The sequence below is a fragment of the Rhinopithecus roxellana genome, chromosome 5, assembly GCF_007565055.1.
Source record: "Rhinopithecus roxellana isolate Shanxi Qingling chromosome 5, ASM756505v1, whole genome shotgun sequence".
Classification (NCBI taxonomy): Eukaryota; Metazoa; Chordata; class Mammalia; order Primates; family Cercopithecidae; genus Rhinopithecus; species Rhinopithecus roxellana.
In genome coordinates, this window is record NC_044553.1 from 168,050,283 (window position 1) to 168,073,266 (window position 22,984).

Genomic DNA, 22,984 nt, shown 5'->3' on the forward strand with positions numbered 1-22,984 from the left:
TTCACCGGGTTAGCCAGGATGGTCTGGATCTATTGACCTCCTGATCCGCCCACGTCGGCCTCCCAAAGTGCTGAGATTACAGGCTTGAGCCACCATGCCTGGCCAGTTATTCCCTAATTTTAAGTAAATTGAAGTCCAGTAGTGAAATAAGGTTTGCTCAGCACATATGTGTTAGTATTGTATGAGAGGTATAATTGCTGTAACTATTTGGAGGATGGAGAGATCACTTCCAGTTACTTGATCAGGGAAGGTTCTATAGCGAGGAGGGCACTTGGAAGGGGCAGTACACTTAAAAACAAACTTTTTGTTAAAGCATAACACACACATAAAAGAGTATATATTGTATACAGTACAGGCTCACTGAATTTTCACAATCTGAAAACACTAGATATGTAACCAGCACCCAGAGAGAATAGTACAGTATTCCAGAAGCCCCCCATGTCCCCTGCCAATCACTCTGGGGGGAGTAGGATTTTCTGAGATGAATGTAGACAGACAGAAGATTATTGGAGGAAGGATCAGTATGCATAAAGATGTGGAAATTGAAAGCCATGACACATGTTTGGAGAATGGGCTGAAGAGTAATTTGCTTGGGATGTTGGCTAGAGAACAGGGTCACGTCCACGTTATACAGCTTTAAATGCCAAGTACAGGAGTCAGATTTTATTTGTTAGCTGCTGAAGGCTTTTGAGCAAGAGGATTATTTTTGTAAGACTTTTTGATGATGGCTGATAATTTACTGGTGATGGGACAATTGAGAGACTAAGGTTGGGAGACTGGCTGGGAACTTCTGTAATAATAGTCCGGGTATGAGATAATTTTGGCTCTGCAGTGGCAGTGAGAACAGAGTAACTGACCATACACAGACACTTTAAAGAGAACTTTAAACAAGAACTAAATGACTGGAGATCTAGAGGAAGGGGGAGGAGTCAAAGAAAATTTTCTTCCAACGATCTAATCAAGATGAAATTTAGTAATTTTTTTTTTGGTAGTTAGTTGTTATTTACTTGTTGTATAGGGTTAACACAGTCTTTGAATGCTGTCTCTCCAAGAAATTCTGAAAACTTTCTTACAGTATTTGAAGAAAACCTTGAGTTACTATAAAGAAACTCTAAAGAAAGCAACTGACCTTTCAGACAAAAAGAGTCCTTTGTTAGTCAGGAAATGTGGACTGTTTGTCTTTTCAAATGGATGCATGCGACAATAAACGTTTCGCTGGCGGGAAAAATGACTCCAAAGAAGACTTTTGAAGATGTCACACGAACAGCAAATTATTGGGTGCTGAACACCTTCCTGTTTCTTCAACCTCTTAATTTTTATTAACCCAGATTTCTAGGTAGGATGATTTAACTTCATCTTATACGTTTACGTGTAATGTGTTTCTACAGAAAACAAAAAACCTTTTTGAAGAAAAAAGGGCGTAACTTTTTTTTGACAACTTACATTACTGGCTATGGGAGTCATTTTTAATTGATGGCACCTCTTCTACCTCCCGCCCCGCCCCCATTCCATCCCTTTGCTTCCAACACGGCGGGTTCCTCACTCAATACATAATCGAGCACGTAACTGGTACTGTAACTTATAACGTCTTTCAAGGTCTTTCTTAACTGTACGTTTTTCTGCACAATCAGCACCTTATTTCTTAGAGACTGTTCATTTCTGGAATTTTTGATGCACGTGGTGGTTTCCAGGCACCAGGATTTGGTAGTAAAACAGGAGACTGAAGAGAAGTTGCTCCCGAAAGCTGTTCTGTGCGCAGGTAACCAAGAATCAGAAATTTCTGAGACCAGACGAAGGGAAGGAACTTTACTTGGTATACAGCGCGTGGGTGCAAAGAGGAGGGGAGTCCGGGAAGATGAGAGGTGGCAGAGGCGAGACTCCGTGCTCTCTCCAGATCTTAAACTCCGGGTGGGCGGGCGCCGGTGGCCTGGAGCCCGGCCTGCGCGCCTCTCCACACCTCTGACCACACACCTCCTCCGGCCCTTCCCAGGCTAAAGTTCCCAAACTTTTCCTCCAGCGGGGAGAGGAAGGGTGTTACTCAGTTTAAAAGGGAAGTCCCGCCCCATTCCCGGATTCCGATTGGCCGGGATTTGCCACGCCCCCGCCAGGGCAGCGGGTCTATTGGCTACGGGAGGGGAGCCCCGCCTCAGGCCCGTTGCCGTCGGCTGCCTAGGCCCCCAGGTGGCAGGCAGGTGGGGCTGGTGCAGCCCGCGCGGCGTCTGTTGCAGCTGCGGAGGTCGACTTCTTGCGCGCTGGCACCCCGCAGCCTTTAAGGTTCGCACGCGGGCCAGGCGCGCCGAGCCTGTGGCGCGCGGGACTGGCGAAGGTTAGCCATGAAGAGCCTCAAGTCCCGCCTAAGGAGGCAGGACGTGCCCGGCCCCGCGTCGTCTGGCGCCGCGGCCGCCGCCGCCAGCGCGGTGAGTCCCGCGGCCCGGGCTGCCTGGCGCTCCGCTCCGGGAGCAGCGCAGCCATCCTTTGCTGGCGAGCTCGCGCGCCGCCTTCCTCTGCTTTTCCTCTGCCAGTTCGGCTTCGGCGGCCCTGGCGACTCCTCTCTCAGGCCGGAGACTCAGTCAGCCCAGAGACCCCGGGGACCCTCCCCGTCGCCGCACCCGAGCCTCTACGGGTCTCTTCCCCACCCCTTTCCCCCAAGCCTCCGAACTTCTGGAAGAAACCTCAGTGCGGCGGTTATGGCCCCCTCCTAAATCCAGCGTTCCTCGATTCCCCCCCACCCACTCCGCTCTTTCCGTTGACCCCCCTCATCGCTCTCCTCTCCCGGCGCTCGTCCGGCTCCCCACGCCCGCTCGGCCGTGTTGGCTCCCCCGTCCCCAGGGCCGGGGCTCGCACCGGGCAGGGCAGGTGCGCAGGGCTGCGCACCCCGCGCCACCGTGCCCGGACTCCGGACCTTCTCCGAGTCTGAGACTGAGCGTCAAGCCCTGTCAGGCTGGTGGACGTCCCGTGCTGGCCGCTGTCGTTGTCACTGGGAAGTTTGATTCCCCAGCGAGGCAGAGGGAATCGCCTTAGTTGTAAAGACAAAACCCCACAGGGTAGTGACCCTGGAGGTGGTGAAGTCGGGTGGTGATGTGGGTCGTGTAAATCGCACCTGTGGGGCGGGATCCGTGCGGGGCGCTTTCGGTGCTGACCTGTAGCGCGGCTTCAGTGTGCACGCCAAGGAGTAGTCAGGGCCTCTTTAGTTGGCAGGAGAACAGAAATCTTGAGAAACAGCCTGACCACAGATGTTGTGATTTAGATAATTTGTCACGTTACAAGAATGGCGATATCATCAAAATTCTATGTCATTAGAAAAGTGCTACTTAAAAAGTGTTGAAGAGTCGAATGTAAAGGAGTTGTTATGCTCCAAGTGCCCAGTTACCTAGTTGGGGCAATTAAAATGAACCTTTACAGTTTAACACAGATTTTACCAAAGGATTGTATTCTTTTTATCAGAATACTAATTAATCTGCTTCTGCTTTTTTGAGTTAATTCAGAATTGTGCCTTTCTCTCCACCTATATTGAGGATTATTTTACTTGAACATATAAGAAATTGTGGAGGAACTAAGTAGACAAATTCCTATTTCAAAAAAAGAGAGTAGATTCAGATGATGTAATTGATGTTCTTTGATAAAGCATGAAGTCGTTTTATAAGCTCATAGAAAAGAGAGATTACTTTGTTTCACTTAAAAAAAAGTAATTGGAAATGCCAGTGATATTGGAGGTCATTACAGCTAAGATTCTACTTCTCTAATGCAGGTTGTGTTTTTAGCTTTATAGAAGTTACACGTTTCTAGGTTTATTAACTGTATTTTCCCTGGTTGTGTTTGGTTTGCACTAAGGATTTACATCCCATTTAGAGGTTTATACGACTTAATTTTATCCCGTTTTCTGGAAATGCAGAGTATTTGGTGGGTATTATCAGCATGATAGTTTGCATTTTATACATTTGGAACATAAAGTGCATATCTCTAAGCTTAAATCTTATCATTCAATTGAGCATTCTATTTTTCTCAAAATGACATAATAATGATAAACATGATATTAACCTATTTATGTAGAAAAAGCAAACTTTTCTGTTTAAATATTAGAATAAGTTTTGTACAATTTAAAAATAAAAACATAATGATGAATAAAACTTAGAATGAATTCTGTAAAATTTTAAAATAAAACTGTAGTGATGAATAAAACCAAACCAAGCATTGATAGAATAAAACACATATACAGGAGAAATAGATCCTTTCTGCTTTTCAATCTATAAACCATAATCCCAAATTTGGTCACGTGTATGTATTGTATGATTGGGCTACTCTTTTTTTTTCTTTTCTTTTTGCCTTTAAAAACAGTTATTTTTTGAATAGGTATTATAGTACATGGTTTAATACTGGAAAGGAATAAAAATATTTACAACAAAATATCAGTACTGTTTCCCTAACCCCTGCTTCAGCCACCCTGCCCCACTTCCTCAGAGGCCACTGGTGATACAGTTGCTTGCATGTTCCTCCAGAGAGAGCTTAGCATATACAAACAAATATGAGTATAAATAGTCATCCTTTATAGAAATGCTAGCACACTGTAGCTGCTGTTTCACATCTTGGACTTTCTTTTAACTGTAAATAGAACCTTCCCATTCATATCTTTTGCTGTAATGTACAATTATGTGATTAATATTTATATTTCAAGTGCGTGTCTGTATCTGTAGGATCAATTCCTAAAAGTGAATTGCTGGGTTAAAGGATATGTGCATTTGTAATTTTGAATGATGTAAAATTTCCTTTCATGCATCATGGAACCAGTATATGAGAGATGTTTTCCAAGCTTTTAGTAGAAGTCTGTTTAAATTGGTTTTTGATCTTTGCTAACATGGTAGGTAAGAACAGCTTATCCTTTCCATTTTCTTTTTCTGTTTTTTTTTTTTTTTTTTTGAGATGGAGTCTCGCTCAGTCGCCAGGCTGGAGTGGCACCATCTCCGCTCACTGCAGCCTGCACCTTCCAGGTTCAAGTGATTCTCCTGCCTCAGCCTCCTGAGTAGCTGGGACTACAGGCACGCAGCACCATGCCTGGCTAATTTTTGTATTTTTAGTAGATACCGAGTTTCACCATGTTGTCCAGGATGGTCTCAATCTCTTTACCTTGTTGATCCACCCGCCTCGGCCTCCCAAACTGCTGGGATTACAGGCGTGAGCTACTGTGCCCGGCCTATCCTTTCCATTTTTCTGTTGGGTTGTTGATATTTTTCCCTATTCATTTGTATGTACTTTATATCTGGGAAATTAGCCCTTTTCATATGAATGATATTATTTCTTAATTGGTTATTTGTCTTAAGACTTTTTTTGGTGGCATTTGCTGTGCAGAGAAGGTGGTTATTTTTATACAATTGAATTTATAACCTTTTATGTTTTTTAGGTTTATGTTAGATCTTGGCCTTTCCACTCTGCAATATTCAAGTATTAAACAACCCCCCTCCCCAAGTTTCTTCTAGTCTTTTTTTTCTTTTTTTTAACGTTTAAGTCTTTGATACATAAGATATTTATTATGGTGTAAGGTACATCTTACTTTCTTCTCCTCTTTCCTCTATGGGTACCTAATTTGAGTCTTAAAGTGTTCATTTAATTATTTTGGAAATAGTCACTATTCGCTTTGCACAAATTTGATTTGAGATAAAATTTTAAAATGTTTATTTCATAAATTTCCTTTGTGTATGTGTATTTAAGTTTATTATCTGAAGGAGACACATTAGCAGTAGACTGAGGTATGTGACATATACAGATATTTTATTACATAATATGTGGAATACAGCATATTAGCTTAGCATGCTAAATTAGAATTATGTGCAGATTATGGGCAAAAGTAGTATTTTACATATTCTGAATATAGTACCTTTGTTATAAATACTTGCAGTGAATTTAGAGTTTACTAAATGGGAATGTTTGTACACGTGTAAATGTAGTTCACAATTACAAATTGTGGATAAACTACATTTGCGGATTAGTCCTTTGCTAGCAAATCTGGAGATGGCTGCATCTATTAACCATAAACGAAGAGTGTTTTTATTGTTACATTTATTGTTTATTTATTTATGTATTTATTTTTTGAGACGGAGTTTTGCTCTTGTTGCCCAGGCTGAAGTGCAATGACGCGATCTCGGCCCACTGCAACCCCCACCTCCCGGGTTCAAGTGATTCTCCTGCCTCAGCCCCGAGAGCAGCTGGGATTACAGGCACCCGCCACCACTCCTGGCTAATTTTTTTGTATTTTTAGTAGAGATGGAGTTTCACCATGTTGGCCAGGCTGGTCTCAAACTCCTGGCCTCAAGTGATCCACCTACCTTGGCCTCCCAAAGTGCTGGGATTACAAGCATGAGCCACCGTGCCCAGCCTGTTACATTTATTTTTAATTACTAAATTGGAGCTTTGGATTTCTAAAAGGGATAATTAAATGACTATATATACTGTATCAGATCTGGTTAATTATTTGTTCAGTTATATGTGTAGTGAGAATATGCTTGTTCCATTTTCACCTAGCTTAGGAAATTTAAGTAATATAAATTAAGGAACTGTAATTCCAGAAGTAGTAGAAGTGCTGCAAACAAATATTGTAAGCAGACATTTTAGAAGGGGATTCCACTTTAAATTGGATTGCTTGAGCCCAGGAGTTCCAGACCCGCCTGGGCGACGTGGTGAAATCCCATCTCCACAAAAAAATACAAAAGATTAGCCGGACGTGATGGTGCATGCCTGTGGTCCTAGCTACCTAGGAGGCTGAGGTGAGAGGGTCACTTGGGCCAAGGAGGTCAAGGCTACAGTGAACTGTGACTCCAGCCTGGGTGACAGAGGGAAACCCTGTCTCCAAAAAAAAAAAAAAAAAAAGTCGTAGCAGAGTACTTTGATTGTAGAAGTAATCTCTGACCTGAGAGGTTCTGTAGTGATTATTTTTGCTGCCCTTTTTCTAGGCTACTCTTAAAATGGGGCAGTGAATTTTATACATCAGAACTAAATATGTTCTAAAGCATCTTGCTATAATGCTTCAGCACTGTGAAAAAATACTGGTATTTCTAAAAGAATTTAGAGTTACAAATACAGCAACTGAAAAAAATCTTCAAAAACATTTTCTGTTTCCACTAATAACATCAGTTTGAGATGTTTAGAAAGCATGAAGGATTAAACATGATTTTGTTTTAGTTGTGATTTTGAGAATGAGGGCTTTGTGTTTTCCACTGAGGGATTTGGGTGCATTTGAAAAGATGTTAATGTTATTCTCATAACAACGACTTTTGGGTAATGTAAATAATTAAGATAACAAATTGTTATGTTTAGTTTAAACTCATGATACTTAATTAAGCACTGTTTACTCATTGTCATTAACAATTCCAACCTTAAATTAAAAATGCTTACCTTAATTAAAGCTGTATTCAGACAACTTCCTATGGTTATCCCTGCATTGTATTTCTTGTTGTTCTTGAAGGAGGATTACAATAAAGAAACCCTCCTTTTATACTTTTTGATTTCAACCCTCTCCTGCAGCAAGTTTATTCAGATCATTATGTTGATTTGAATTGCTGAATTTTATTGTAATACCAAAGCAGAGTGGTTTGGTAGGGCCTTTGGTGCATAATGAGTCCAGGAACTTTAGGTGATGAGTAAAGGATTTTAATTACTTTTTTAATAAGGATGGCATAATTATTATGTATACTTATTGTGCATCATACACATTGTTCAAATTAAAAATGTTTAGTTCAGGAAGTAGACTTTGCTCAGCAGTCGCCTTATTTGTTTGGAAAACATTTATGGAACACATAGGCTCAAGAATGGATTAATTAGGTCCTCTTCAAAGAAATGGATAATTCCAAGTTGAAAGCAGAAAGTGTGGAGGATGAACTTGGAGTCCCCTTGTCATGCTAGAGTGTAAAGAGGCTGTGAAAGATTAGGACACTGGAGCCAACTCAGAGAGGCTCTCAGTTGCCCAAGGATGGGACAGTTTGACCATCAGTAAGAATAACAACTGTAGTGCACTGAAATGCTTAAATGCATGAGTTTGTAATGATGACCAAAAAAAATAAAAACAACTGTTGACTTTTGGAGGATGCTAGGAAACTGATGCATTCTTTTAAGATCAGGAAAATAAAGGGAAATAATAAAACATTTATTGTGCATTTCCTGTGAGAACTGTATCTCAAGGTAGCCAAATAGCTGATAAGAGGAAGTGTCTTGTTTTAGGTGTACTTTACTGCCACTAATTGATGAAGAAGGGATGATGTAATTAGTACAGCATGTATTCTGTCCCAGCTAACATATTAAGAAGAGGTGATAGAATTAGTATATCATAACTTTACAGCTACTAGTGAGTTAATGAATCTAGAGTCTAGACATGATTATCAGAGGTTACTAATGTCTCAGTAAGAAAGACAAGCAGGCATAGTATATCTTGTGGTGGGAATATTTATTACCACCTATTAATAGTCTTGCCAAAATAATAACCCTTTAGCTATAACCACGATTTTATAGACAGTACAGGGAACAAAGGAAGATAGGGGTGCAGTCAGCAAAATTATGATTGTGGAAATCTATAGAAAAATGAAATGGTTTCTTAAAAATTATAAATTGTAAGAAAAGGAAAAAGAAGAGATACCTATAGATTACAAGAGATTTAAGAGATTAAAATACATATTAGCCAATTGCAGTGATGGACTTTATTTAGATCCTGGTTAACTACTTGTAAAAAGTAAAAGTTTATTAAACAATTAAGGAAATGTAATCATCACATGGATACTTGATGATATCGAATTATTTAAAACATCTAAATGTGACTGTGGTAGTAATGTGGTTGTGTTTATAAAGAGTCTTTATCCTTCTTTATTTTATTTTTTGGAGATGGAGTCTCACTCTGTTGCCCCGACTGGAGTGCAGTGGCGTGATCTCTGCTCACGGCAACCTCTGCTTCCCGGGTTCAAGTGATTCTCCTGGCTCAGCCTTCTGAGTAGTTGGGATTACAGTTGCCCACCACCACACCTGGCTAATTTTTGTATTTTTGGTAGAGACGGGGTTTTGCCGTCTTGGCCAGGCTGGTCTTGAACTCATGACCTCAGGTGATCCATCTGCCTCGGCCTCCCAAAGTGATGGGATTACAGGCATGAGCCACCTTGCCTGGCTGAGTCTTTATCTTTCAAAGAAATACTCTGGAGTCTGGGATTTGCTTCAAAATAATCTTTGGGTGGGTAGGGATAGTATGTTGGGGGTATAGTTGCAATAGGATTGGTCTTGAGTTAGTAACTGCATTTGGGGCTGGGTACAGTGGCTCACACTTGTAATCCCAGCACTTTGGGAGGCCGAGGTGGGCAGATCACTTGAGGTTAGGAGTTCGAGACCAGCCTAGCCAACATGGTAAAACCCCGTCTCTACTAAAAATACAAAAATTAGCTGGCCATGGTCACTTGTAGTCCCAGCTACTTGGGAGGCTGAGGCAGGAGAATTGCTTGAACCTGGGAGGTGGAGGCTGCAGTGAGCTGAGATCATGCCACTGTACTCCAACCTGGGCAACAGAGTGGGACTCCATCTCAAAAAAAAAAAAAAAAAAAAATTGCAGCTGGGTGGTTCATGATGTTTATTCACTTTTGTGATACTGTTGTATTTAGCGTATGTCCTAAAAATTTCTGTACTGTAATTAGAAAGAGCTAGTCATAGCCTTCAATAATTTTAAGAGCTAGATAGAAAAAATAAATGTATATGGCATGTTAAAAGTCATAATAGAAGTCGGTATAAATTGCTGTGGGAGCACAGATGTGTAGAGTGAGCCCATAAAAAGGTTGAAAAGTAGAGTCTGAACTTGGGCCAGAAAGACAATTTCAGTGGCTTTCTAGGCAAAAGAACAGGCAAATGCAGTGGTATGGAGCTGTGAAATTATACAGCTCACTGAGCGAGCATCAGATTTGGAAACTAATTCTGGTTTTATGGTAGAGGGTGGCACAGGTGAGGCATAGACAAATCTTCAAATAAGAATTCTAGTGAAAATAGGGAGTTAGAGGGCCTGCAGCTTGGGGATTGTGGTAAAGGAAGGTTTTCATTCATTCTTTTTGTTTGTTTGTTTGTTTGTTTTTTTTTTTTTTTTTTTTTTTTTTTTTTTAGAATAAGTCTCCCTCTTGTCGCTCAGGCTGGAGTGCAGTGGCGCAGTCTTGGCCCACTACAACCTCTGCCTCTCGGGTTCAAGCGATTCTCCTGCCTCAGCCTCTGGAGTAGCTGGGATTACAGATGTCTGTCACCACACCTGGCTAATTTTTGTGTTTTTAGTAGAAATGGGGTTTCACCATGTTGGCCAGGCTGGTCTCGAACTCCTGACCTCAAGCGATCCACCTGCCTCGGCCTCCCTAATAATTACAGGCGTGAGCCACTGCACCCGGCTTCATTCGTTTTTTTTTTTTTAACCTTGAATTAAAATGTTAAATTACTTGACAAGTTTAAATCACTGTTTAGAGAGAACTGACTAGTCATGAAAGTTTCATCTTCAGAAATTATCCCGTTAGTGAGTTTATCAGTTCATCCTTCTGCTTCTCCCTTCCTCTCTAGAATTAACTAATAGCCAGCAAAATTTTGATTTTATCAGCCTATCTAGATCCAAGAATAATAGATTTGAACGTTATAACTTATGTATTGTGTTTCATCGCTATCATATGGAAACTTTTACTGTCCTGTTAGTTTTGCAGATGTTTGTCCTGCCACCTAAAGGATACAGCAAATTATTGAAATTTCCACCCATACACGCTTATTTTTGGAAAGGAAGTCAGATTGATTTCTGTGGGGAATTTGCCTAAAAATGGATGGTTGAAATGCGCTTCCTGAAATTATAAACGGAACAATAGGATATAATACTCTTTGCCTTATTTTCCTTAGTCATAATACAATTAAAAGCTTTATATAGCTTTTATATAGTTAGAAAAGATAATGTCTCTTCTGGGCTTAAAAATATAGCCCCCAAACACATGAATAAATTGGATTGTTTGTAGTCACAAAAACAGTTTTGTCTGTTGGCTTTGTTTTATTGTCAGAAATCCTAAATATTGTTGACATTGACATATTTTGAAATGGTACAGTCTCCAAGGTGATATGCAGAAGATGAACTGATGTAGTTGAGTGACCAAAGGTTCTGGCAAAGGATCGATGAGTTGTATTTTTATACAGACGCTCTTTGACTTATTATGGGGTTATGTCTTGGTAAACCCAGTGTAAGTTGAAAATATTGTAAGTTGAAATGCATTTAAGACACCTAAACTACCTAACATCATAGCTTAGCCTAACCTTCTTTTTTTTTTTTTTTGAGACGGAGTCTCGCTCTGTCGCCCAGACTGGAGTGCAGTCGCCGGATCTCAGCTCACTGCTAGCTCCGCCTTCCGGTTTACGCCATTCTCCTGCCTCAGCCTCCCGAGTAGCTGGGACTACAGGCGCCCGCCACCTCGCCCGGCTAGTTTTTGTATTGTTTAGTAGAGACGGGGAGATGGGGTTTCGCCCTGTTAGCCAGGATGGTCTTGATCTCCTGACCTCGTGATCTGCCCGTCTCGGCCTCCCAAAGTGCTGGGATTACAGGCTTGAGCCACCGCGCCCGGCCTAGCCTAACCTTTAAACATGCTCAGAACACTTACACGTTAGCCTCTAATTGGACAAAATCATTGAACACAAAGCCTATTTTATAAGAAAGTATTGACTATCTCATGAATTCAATGCCGAATACTCTATTGAAAGTGAAAACACAGAATAGTTGTACGGGTACTCAAAGTACGTACAGTTTCTGCTGAATGCATGTAGCTTTTGTACTGTTGTAAAGTCAAAAAATCCTAAGTCTAACCATTATAAGTTGGGGGCTCTCTGTAATTGAATGGGACCTGGCCAGGTACCCTTGAGAGAGCACAGGTGAATGTCTCAACCAGTTAGGGTAAATGACTGTCCCACAAAAGTCATAGATGTTCATTGTAGAAACCAAATATAGGCTGGGCGTGGTCGCCCACGCCTGTAATCCTAGCACTTTGGGAGGCTGAGGTGGGCGGATCACTTGAGGTCAGGAGTTTGAAACCAGCCTGGGCAACATGGTGAAACCCTATCTCCACTAAAAATACAAAAATTAGCAGGGCATGGTGGCGCGTGCCTGTAATCCCACCTACTCGGGAGGCTGAGGCAGGAGAATTGCTTGAACCTGGGAGGCAGAGGTTGCAATGAGCTGAGATCGAGCCATTGCATTCTGCACTCCAGCCTGGGCGACAGAGTGAGACTCCATCTCACCCCCCCGAAAAAAAAGAAAACCAAGTATAGTTGATGATAAGAATAGAACAAATCATCCATAATGTCATTCACTGTGCCATAAACCACTGATGCTCTTTTTAAAAATTCTGTAGAGGCTCATGCCTGTAATCCTAGCACTTAAAGAGGCCAAGGTGGGAGGATCACTTGAACCTGGGGGTTTGAGACCAGCCTGGGCAACATAGTAAGACCCTGTCTCTAACCCCTCACCAAAAAAAAAATAGGCATGGTGATGCACACCTGTAGTCGCAGCTGCTTAGGAGGCTGAGGCAGGGGGATCACTTGAGCCCAGAAGTTTGTTGAGGCTATGGTGAGTGAGGTGCAGTTGTGCCACTGTAGCACCTACTTACTCCAGCCTGGGTAACAGAACTACACCCTCTCTCAAGATAAATAAATAGATAAATATACCATGCTCTCTCTTTGTTATTCACTCTGCGTTTATTTATCTTGATTCTATAGCAATAATGTATGTCTACTTTTTTTTTTTTTCTGAGATGGGGGTTTCACTCTACCATCCAGGCTGGAGTGCAGTGCCACAATCATGGCTCCCTGTGGCCTTGACCTCCCTGGGCTCAGGTGATCGTCCCACCTCAGCCTCCTGGCTAGCTGGGACTATAAGCACATGCTACCATGCCTGGCTAATTTTTGTATTTTTTGTAGACACAGATTTTGCTCTGTTGCCCGGGCTGGTCTTGAACTCCTGGGCTCAAGCAATCTGGCCATGTTGGTCTCCAAAGGGCTAAGATTACAGGTGTGAGCCATCATGCCCTGCTGATATATGTATGATTTTTTGATTTACATTTTATTCTAATAAACTTTGTACTTAAAAATTATAAGTAATTTGAAATTATTTGAGCACATACAAGTGTCCCAATTAGGTGTACTCAGTAAATGCTAGTGAGTTACTTAGAAAGAAACTGCTTATGAGAAATCCATGTGCCGACAGCCAAGATTTATTGAGCGTGTATTTCCCAGGCATTGGTCCAAGTGGTAGTAACTCAGTCCTCACCGCAGCCCTAAAAAGTAGGTACTATTGCCATCATTTCAGATGCAAGTTAAATAATTTACCTGCCCAAGACACTGTAGCTAATAAGTGAAGAGTTAGGTAGCCTGGCTTTGGAACCCATGTCCTTATCATTGTGAACTGATGTTTTAAATTTAATGCTATGGGATTTACACCTTAAGCCATATATACAAAAAAATTGGAGAAGGCGTGATTAGGGAGAAAGGAGGCATTTTACAGGAAATTCCAAAACCAATTTGTGTTCCCTCCAGAGATATGTGAAATTGTTGCATTCCTTATATCCTTCCAATAATAGATGCTGTTATTTAAAACATATTTTTAAACTTGATAGAAAAAAATAGTTTGGCTTAATCCATGTTTTTGATTTCCAGGGAGTGTGAACATATTTCTGTGCTTATCGGCTGCGTTGATTTCTTGTTTTAGGAATTGTTTGTTCATTTTCTTTGACCATTTTTTTCTGCTGATGCCTTGTTCATGTTGAGCTATAAGAGCATTATACATCCTTATTTTTGCTACTTGGCCAGCCGTCGCTTTAGAGTAATGTCTGTCTCACTATAGCTGTGCTTCTGTTACCTTCCCTTATATTTCAAAGAGTTTTTGTTTTATGTATTTAATTTTGTGATAATTGATACATTAAGGTTCTTGGCTATTTTATATTCATTGTAGTGTATAACTTGTAGTATAAAAGCTTCTAGTTCGTTCCATTATAACTTTTGTTTTGAATTTGACATTGTTAGATATTAATACTGTCACACTGCCCCTTCTGTCATTTTGCTTCATATGCATGTATACTTACCCAGTATATTATACTATCATCCTTAGTTTTATTTGGAGGGGTGTGTGTGTGTATTTGTGTGCGTATCTGCAACTGTGTACACTTTTGAGGAGATGACGTGTTTTTAATATTGACCATATTTATATATTGTCAAGGTTTTACATTACCTCTGTAGTAAGGTTTTCCCTTGCAGATGCACAAATCTTTTTTTTTTAATCTCATAGATTCCAGATTGTGACATTTTCTCTTTATTAGAGAGAGACATATACACCATGCTTTCTAAACTTTTAAAAAAGTAAGAGTGTTTAACTTTTTTTCCAACATACTGTTATTTCATATGGTTTTCTCATTAGCAGGGTGCCTACTTTGTGCAGATGTTGAGGTACTTTGAAAATGAGTCCCAGTGGAGAGGCCTCGTGGGTGTGGTTGTAGTAAAGCCAGTACACTCTGATCTTTCCAGCCGTGTACAAGAATAGCCCACAAATACTTGCTGATTTACACGTGAGAGGTTTTTTTTTTTTTTTTTTTTTTTTTTTTTTTTTTTTTTTTGATGGAGTTTCCCTCTCGTTGCCCCAGGCTTGAGTGCAATGGCACGATCTTGGCTCACTGCGACCTCGGCCTCCCGGGTTCAAGCGATTCTCCTGCCTCAGCCTCCCGAGTAGTTGGGATTACAGGCATGCACCACCACACCCAGCTAATTTTGTATTTTTAGTAGAGAAGGGGTTTCTCCATGTTGGTCAGGCTGGTCTTGAACTCCTGACCTCAGGTGATCTGCCCACCTTGGCCTCCAAAGTGTTGGAATTACATACAGGTGTGATTCACTGTGCCTGGCCACATGAGAGGTTTTTATTTATTTTTATTTTTTTATTTTTTTTTCAGCCCAGAGATCTTTTATTTTTTTTTTTTAAACACCTATTATGCCATGAATTCATAGGGAATAGGTTCCAGCAGCTCAGGCTCCTTCTCATTGGTTCTCACAAAGTGTGCTTCTCTGGGTGGAGCAGGCTGGCGCTTCAGTTGAACCCAGGTACCTTTCTCTTTGGCTTCTTTCTTTTTCTGATCATTTTCCTTCACGCGTTTCAGGAAGCTATCTCGGCTCTTAGAGTGCTTAATGTGCTCAATACGCACATTCTTTTGGCAAGAATCTTGCCCTTAACTTGTTTGTTTACAACAATGCCAACAGCGTGCTGGGTAACGTTGTAGACTCTCCCAGTTTTGCCATGCTAACACTTGTGGGGCATTCCTTTTTGAACAGTACCCATTCCCTTGATGTCTACGATACCACCTTTCTTATAGATTTGCATATACGTGGCCAAAGGAACAACTTATGTTTTCTAAAAGGCCTAGAGAATGTATATCGGGTGCCTCTCCTCTTTCCCTTTGTGTTCGTCATTTTGGCAAATTACTGGAAATGGCGGTTCCGGCCGAAAGGCCACATGAGAGGTTTTTAAATGATAAATCCTTTTTAAATGATTCATCTCTTTTTTGTGACTTTTTTTTTAAAATTAACATTTTATATTTTAAAAAAGGACTTTATGAAATATAAATAGTATTCATGGCCATGTATAAGTAGGTAAATAAGGAAAATGAAGTGTTTCTCAGTCTTAGAAAAGGCAAATTGTGGGCCACAGAATGTCCATTCATAGCTCTTGAAACCATACCTGGAGCAGCATGAAGGTGCAGGGTAGTACATTGATGCTACAGGGTCAAACTCTGCAGCCTGCACATCTTGGGTGTGAGCCTTGCCACTCCTGGTAACCAGCTTTGTGACCTTAGGCAAGTTACTTAAATATGTTTGTTTCTTCATTCGGAAAACAGGATTAATCATACTCATTTCATAGAGTAGTTGTGAGCATTAAATGATACAAGGCATATTCAGGGCTTGCGTATTAATACAGTGCTTCTTCTATAGGTAACTCAGTACATGTTTATATTGCTAACTGAAAAATCTCACCAGAGGTCATGCCATTGTTGTCCTTTATAACCGGATTGACATGGCAATCTTCCTAATCTTTTCCTTTCCAATTAATATAAACTCTCATAGGCTTTTATATAGCCTAGATCATCAAAAGTCCATTGCCCTTTTCTTGAGTGAGATAAGTAGTATCTCTATAATTTTTCGATTATGAAAAAATTTATTGAGCACCTGGGCTAAGCGCTGCAGGGTAAGAAGATGAGGAAGTTAAGAAGAGGCTCATAGTTTTGTGGGGAAGCTCTATGAGCAGACAATAGAAGATAATAAATGCTGTGATAGAGAAGTGTACAAGGTACTGATCTAGTCTGGGGCAGAAGAGTGGGGAGCCATTGAGGGTTTTTTGGTAGAATAAGCTGCTGCTGGTGGTGTCTTTTAAAAATTGAGATGAGATTGACAAAACATAAAATCAGTCATATTAAATTGAACGATTCAGAGGCATTTAATACATTCACAATGTTGTATAACCACCATCTCTACGTACTTCAAGAACATTTTCATCACTCCAGAAGAAAATTCTGTACCCATTAAGCAACTGCTTTTCACCTACTCTTCTCTAGCTCCTGGCAGACAGCAATCTGCAGGGTGATGTTTTTTTTTTTGAGACAGGGTCTTGCCCTGTCACTCAGACTAGAGTGCAGTGGCACAGCCTTGGCTCACTGCAGCAAGTGAGTAGCTGGGACTACAGGCATGCGCCACCATGGCTGACTAATTTTGTTTATTTTTTTGTAGAGACAGGGGTCTCACTGTGTTCCCCAGGCTTCAGGGCTCGAGCGAGCCTCCCACCTCAGCCTCTTGAAGTGTTGGGATTATAGGAGTGAGCCACCGCACCTGGCCAGGGTGAGCTTCTTGATATTTGAAAGAAGTGGGTAGGAGTGATCTAGGAAATGTTAAAATTTCTTTCAGAGGGAACAACAAGAGCAAAGGCATAGAGAAGAGGAAATATCACGGAGCTGGGTGAGGGGGAAATTGGATACTAGAAAAATAGCAAGGGAGGATCCTGGAATAATAGCAAGGAGACTGGGTGGGAAATAGGAAGTAGAGGAGATTTAGGGGTAGATCTTGGAATGGCTTTAAAAATGGACATTTTCAAGAGTTGTTGGAACTTTTTCCTGTGGTTCCAGAAGTGGGAAATTCCAAAATGAAATGTGTTTTAGATGGATTACTGTGGTAGCTCTGTTCAGGATGGATTTGAGTTGGGTCTAGCTTGGAGACAGGTGAATCAGTTATGAAGTGGCTGAAATAGTATAGGCAAGAATTAGTGAGGGCCTGCATCATTACAATGCTGGAAGGGATGGAGAGGAGGGCCCAAGTTGGAGAAATGTAGGCCACCTGAAACCCTGAAGAAGTTGTGACTTACCAAAGTCACACAGTCAAAAGACACGTGGTCAGAAACCCTGCCTGCTAGCCCCTTGTGATTTCCAAGCATGCTGGGTTTGATGCACCGTGCAGTCCCTGATTGAATGGTAATTATGCTGTAAGAGGGAGAGAGAGAGCACTGTCTACATCCTCCTGTATGTTAGCAATTTAGTGGGTTTTTTTCTGAAGTGCACATATTTATATTCAGTTCAGGTGAATAGCTCAATGTTCTGATGATGTTTGAAAAATAACCTTGAAAGTTTAACTTACTGTGCTAATAATCTTTATAAGCACAGTTTTTTAGCACATAGCTAATTTGTTTTCTCCAACTTTTTGTTATGAAAAAATTGAACCATACATAACATTTGAAAGAATAGCACAATGAACTAGGATCTGCCTGCGCTCTACTTAGATCTGAAAGTTAACAGTTTGGTGCATTCTCTCTATCTGTATATGTATAGTAAAAGCATAATAAATGCACACTCATATCTTTCACTGAACCATTTGGAAGTAAGTTGTAGAATGACATTTTACCATTAAATACTATAGCAGGTATCTACAATATAACAGGGATATTTGAAACTAACTTTTAAAGGTGAGGAAACTTAAGGGTAATATGACTTGTGAAGATGAAGCAGAACTGGAAGAAATAAGGTTTTTTTTTGTTTTTTCCAAACTTCATTAATATTAATGTATTATCTTGATTTTTTTTGTCACATCCATGAAATACTGGTGCTATTAATAATTGGAATATTCTTTTAAATATCTCACTTATAAACACTTAAATATCAGTACATTTATTTAGAAAGGAAACTATGCAGGACAGTGTGTGAAATGGTAACCTCGTGTTCCTCTGAGCTACAGAGAGTATTTGTATGATGAGTATCTCTAGGGAATGAACAGGGAAAGGGAAGGGTAGGGGCAGGTGGGAAGAGAATGTTGGTGTCCAGGCATGTGACTGCAGGCTGTATGCAAGGACCTGCGCTCTATTTGTCCTGTCATTAGGGTGAGCCAAGGACCGGAGTTTTGGAGCCGGCTTCTGTTGGGCTTTTATTCCTTTTTAATTTCTAACTTCATGCCCCAGGCTTCACTGCTGCATCTGTCCCTGCTGCAGACTGATGCAGAACAATATGGAACCATAGGAGGAACTGCCAGAAGGCTGTGTCACCCACGTTTGTCCTTGTGCCAGGAGGAGGGTTATGTGCATAGTGGTGTATAGACTACACTTAGAGAGATGCTCAATTTCTGTATTCTGCTACTAAGTAAATACTTTCGTGTTTGTGGGTTGAATTTTTTTTTGACTTTTCTTTACAGCTAAGAATTGAAATTTGTTGAAGTTCTTAATTAAATAGTAAACCATTTAAATTGGCTGCATTTTTTTCTGTCACTCTTAAGGACCATTATCCAGCCCCCTTGCACACTGCCCCACCTTGGGTCCAGTGTCAGCCTAGCTTGGTGTAGGTGTATACATACAGTAGTATGCCAGGCACTAGGTTGCATAAAAAACATAAACAAAAAATTCAGCATATATTCGTGAATATTTGAGAATTTATATGAATTAGAGAATTCTTTTTCTCTAAACTGAATCACCTGGACTTATATTTAAGAATATATTATTTCATTCAGATTTTTAAGATAAAATTAGTGTTTCTCTGGAACAAATTATTCTGTTTTATTTTTTTCTGTATAAATAAAAAGAAATTTGATGCAATTTAAAAAATGTCTTCTTTGATTTTAGTGTCAATACTATTTAAGTAGAGATATTCAATGGACAGAAAGATCAAGGATGAGAGGATGTGAGAAAATTTTGGCTTAAGTCCAGGCACTGCTACCGAAAAACTCTGGTCAAAGAACTTTATCTCAATAAGTTTCTATTATTTCTCTTGTAAGATGGGGCTAATACCACTCGCTTTTCTACCCTACCAGAGATTTTAGCTACTAGGAAGAATGGAAATATTTCGAAAGCTTTAAAACACTATAAATGGAAACGTACCCCATCTTGAGAAAAAGTAGCCAGGTGTAGTCGTGCACACTTATAGTCCCCGCTACTTGGGAGGCTGAGGCAGGAGGATCCCTTGAGTTTAGGAGGTTGAGGCTGAAGCGAGCCATGATCATGACAGTGTACTGCAGCCTGGGCAATAGAGCAAGACCTTGTCTCCCGAAAATAACCCCTAAAAGGGAGACTGAGGCAGGGGAATTGCTTGAACCCAGGAGGCAGAGGTTGTAGTGAGCTGAGATCACACCACTGCACTCCAGCCTGGCAACAGAGCAAGACTCAGTCTCAAATAAATAAATAAATAAATAAATACAACAAAAAACAAAAACAAACCCCCACCCCAAAACAAACACCATTCGTTTCTGCACAAAGTAGTTTTGAGTTGAATACTTGAATACAGCAGAAGTGAGATGGAACAGTGTTTGTAAAGGTGACAAAATACATTTTTAAAAACATACTTTAAGTTCTGGGATACATGTGCAGAACGTGCAGGTTTGTTACATAGGTATACATGTGCTATGGTAGTTTGCCGCACACATCAACCCATCACCTACATTAAGTGTTTCTCCTAATGCTATCCCCTTGCCCCCCACTCCCTGATAGGCCCCAGTGTGTGATGTTCCCCTCCCTGTGCCCATATATTTTCATTGTTCAACTCCTACTTATGAGTGAGAACAAGGGTGTTTGGTTTTCTGTTCTTGTGTTATTTGCTGAGATTGATGGTTTCTAGCTTCATCCATGTCCCTGTGAAGGACATGAACTCATTCTTTTTTATGGCTGCATGGTATCCCATGGTGAATATGTGCCACATTTTCTTTATCCAGCCTAAAATTGACAGGCATTTGGGTTGGTTCCAAGTCTTTGCTATTGTGAATAGTGCTGCAGTAAACATACGTGTGCATGTGTCTTTATAGTAGAATGATTTATAATCCTTTGGGTATATACCCAGTAATGGGATTGCTGGGTCAAATGGTGTTTGTAGTTCTAGATCCTTGAGGAATCCCCACACTGTCTTCCACAATGGTTGAACTAATTTACACTCCCACCAACAGTGTGAAAGCATTCCTATTTCTCCACATTCTCTCCAGCATCTCTTTCCTGACTTTTTAATGATTGCCATTCTAACTGGCGTGAGATGGTATCTCACTGTGGTTTTGATTTGCATTTCTCTAATGACCAGTGATGATGAGCTTTTTTTTCATGTTTGTTGGCTGCATAAATGTCATCTTTTGAGAAGTGTCTATTCATATCCTTCACCCACTTTTTGATGGGTTTGTTTGTTTTTTTCTTATAAATTTGTTTAAGTTCTTTGTAGATTCTGGATATTAGCCCTTAGCCCTTTGTCAGATGGATAGATTGCAAAAATTTTCTCCCATTCTGTAGGTTGCCTGTTCACTCTGATGAGAGTTTCTTTTGCCGTGTAGAAGCTCTTTAGTTTAATTAGATCCCATTTGTCAATTTCGGCTTTTGTTGCCGTTGCTTTTGGTGTTTTAGTCATGAAGTCTTTGTCCATGCTTATGTCTTGAATGGTATTGCCTAGATTCTCTTGTAGGGTTTTTATGGCTTTAGGTCTTATGTTTAAATCTTTTATCCATCTTGATTTAATTTTTGTATAAGGTGTAAGGAAGGGGTCCAGTTTCAGTTTTCTGCATATGGCTAGACATTTTTCCTAACACCATTTATTAAATAGGGAATACTTTCCCCATCACCTGTTTTTGTCCGGTTTGTCGAAGATCAGATGGTTGTAGATGTGTGGTGTTATTTCTTAGGCCTCTGTTCTGTTCCACTGGTCTGTGTATCTGTTTTGGTACCAGTACCGTGCTGTTTTGGTTACTGTAGTTTGAAGTCAGGTAGCATGATGCCTCCAGTTTTGTTCTTTTTGCTTAGGATTGTCTTGGGAATACAGGCTCTTTTTTGGTTCCATATGAAATTTAAAGTAGTTTTTTCTAATTCTATGAAGAAAGTCAATGGTAGCTTGATGGGATTAGCGTTGAATCTATAAATTACTTTGGACAGTATGGCCATTTTCACAATATTGATTCTTCCTATCCACGAGCATGGATGTTTTTCTATTTGTTTGTGTCCCCTCTCTCTCTCTCTTTTTTTTTTTTTTTCTTTTTTGAGACAAGAGTCTTGCTGCCCAGGCTGAAGTGCAGTGGCACAATCTTGGCTCACTGCAGGCTCTGCTTCCCGGGTTCATGCCACTCTCCTGTAGCTGGGACTACAGGTGCCTGCCACCACAACCGGCTAATTTTTTGTATTTTTTTTTTTTTTTTTTTTTTTAGTAGAGAAGGGGTTTCACTGTGTTAGCCAGGATGGTCTTGATCTCCTGACCTCATGATCCGCCTGCCTCGGCGTCCCAAAGTGCTGGGATTACAGGTGTGAGCCACTGCGCCTGGCTTGTTTCTGTTCTCTCTTATTTCCTTCAGCAGTGGTTTGTAGTTCTCCTTGAAGAGGTCCTTCACATCTCTTGTGAGTTGTATTCGTAGGTCAAAATACATGTTTTTTCCCCAGTAAATTTTTGTTATAGAGTAGAGCAATGAATGAGAACCCTAGACTGAAGTGTGTTTTGTAAGCTATGGAAAACATTACGCTTGTGTATTTGATGAGGAGTTGGAGCTATGGTTAGTATTCTCTGTATGACTGTTATGAAGTTCTCATTCCATGGTATCACTCATAGCTATCAAAGTGTTCTTTCTGCTTGTTAATACCAGTAGGCAGAATCTTGACTAATTTTGCTGAGAACAAGTCTTGGGAATTCTGTTGAGGACACTGTATCTACTTGTATATTTGCCATTATATAAGTTGTAATTACTTTGAAACTAAAAATTTCAGCAAAATTCAATTCTACTAATATTTGTTAAGACTGTTTTTTGGTCTTAACACTGCCTGCCCTCATTTTCTTCTGTCACCCCTGAGGACCATTATCCAGCCCCCTTGCAGACTGTCTTACCTTTGATCCAATGTCAGCCTTGCTTGATATAGGTAGCTTTTATTCCATTAATAGCTGAAATTCAGAAATAGTTCTCTCCTCTGGCTAGGGAGGTGAAGTTTCTGAAGGCTAAAAAATTTATAGTCTATTATCTTACACCTTTACTCAACAGATATTTATGTGGCATCAGGTATATGTGAGGTACTTTTTTCTCTCCCTCCTTCCTTCTGCTAGATTTGTGTGGTAGGGATGAGGACTGTCTTATACCAAAGGCAGTCAGCTGAATCCCTGTATGTTAAGAGACCCAACAGCCTAAGGTTTGTATCCTTAGTCCTAGTTTTTCTTAATGAACCTTGGGTGGAATAGTCTGTTTATAACCTAATTTTTCATTTCTCCTGTTTACCTTTTCTAATCTTTATACTTAGAATGAAACTGGAGTTTTGTAGTGTGGAAATTGCCACTGGTTCAGAGTCTTTTGCTTTTGGCTTTCCCAGGCGTTACAATTTGGCACTAACTTTTATTTTCACTTTCATACTGTATTCTTCCCTAGATGTTCAGCCTCTTATTGGGACTAGAAATTGGCGCCCCCCCCCCATGACAATTTCGTTAAAACATATCCTTTTTATTTTAAACTAGGAAAGGAAAATCTTCAGCAC

General features: G+C 40.4%; 1 protein-coding gene and 1 pseudogene across 4 annotated transcripts in view; one reads left to right on the forward strand and one right to left on the reverse strand.

The window, feature by feature from the left end:
- The first annotated feature begins 2,177 nt into the window (after window positions 1–2,177).
- The window catches only part of UACA (uveal autoantigen with coiled-coil domains and ankyrin repeats), a 102,647-nt gene continuing 81,840 nt past the window's right edge, over window positions 2,178–22,984 (forward strand). For 3 of the 4 annotated variants that reach the window (XM_030929753.1, XM_010363660.2, XM_030929755.1), the window contains exon 1: window positions 2,178–2,417. In XM_030929753.1, the coding sequence (XP_030785613.1) occupies window positions 2,334–2,417 (84 nt within the window). In that variant the 5' untranslated portion in view covers window positions 2,178–2,333. The remainder of the gene's footprint in view (window positions 2,418–22,984) is intronic. The other variant, XM_030929756.1, reaches the window with a different exon arrangement.
- Window positions 14,985–15,471, reverse strand: LOC115897399 (annotated as a pseudogene).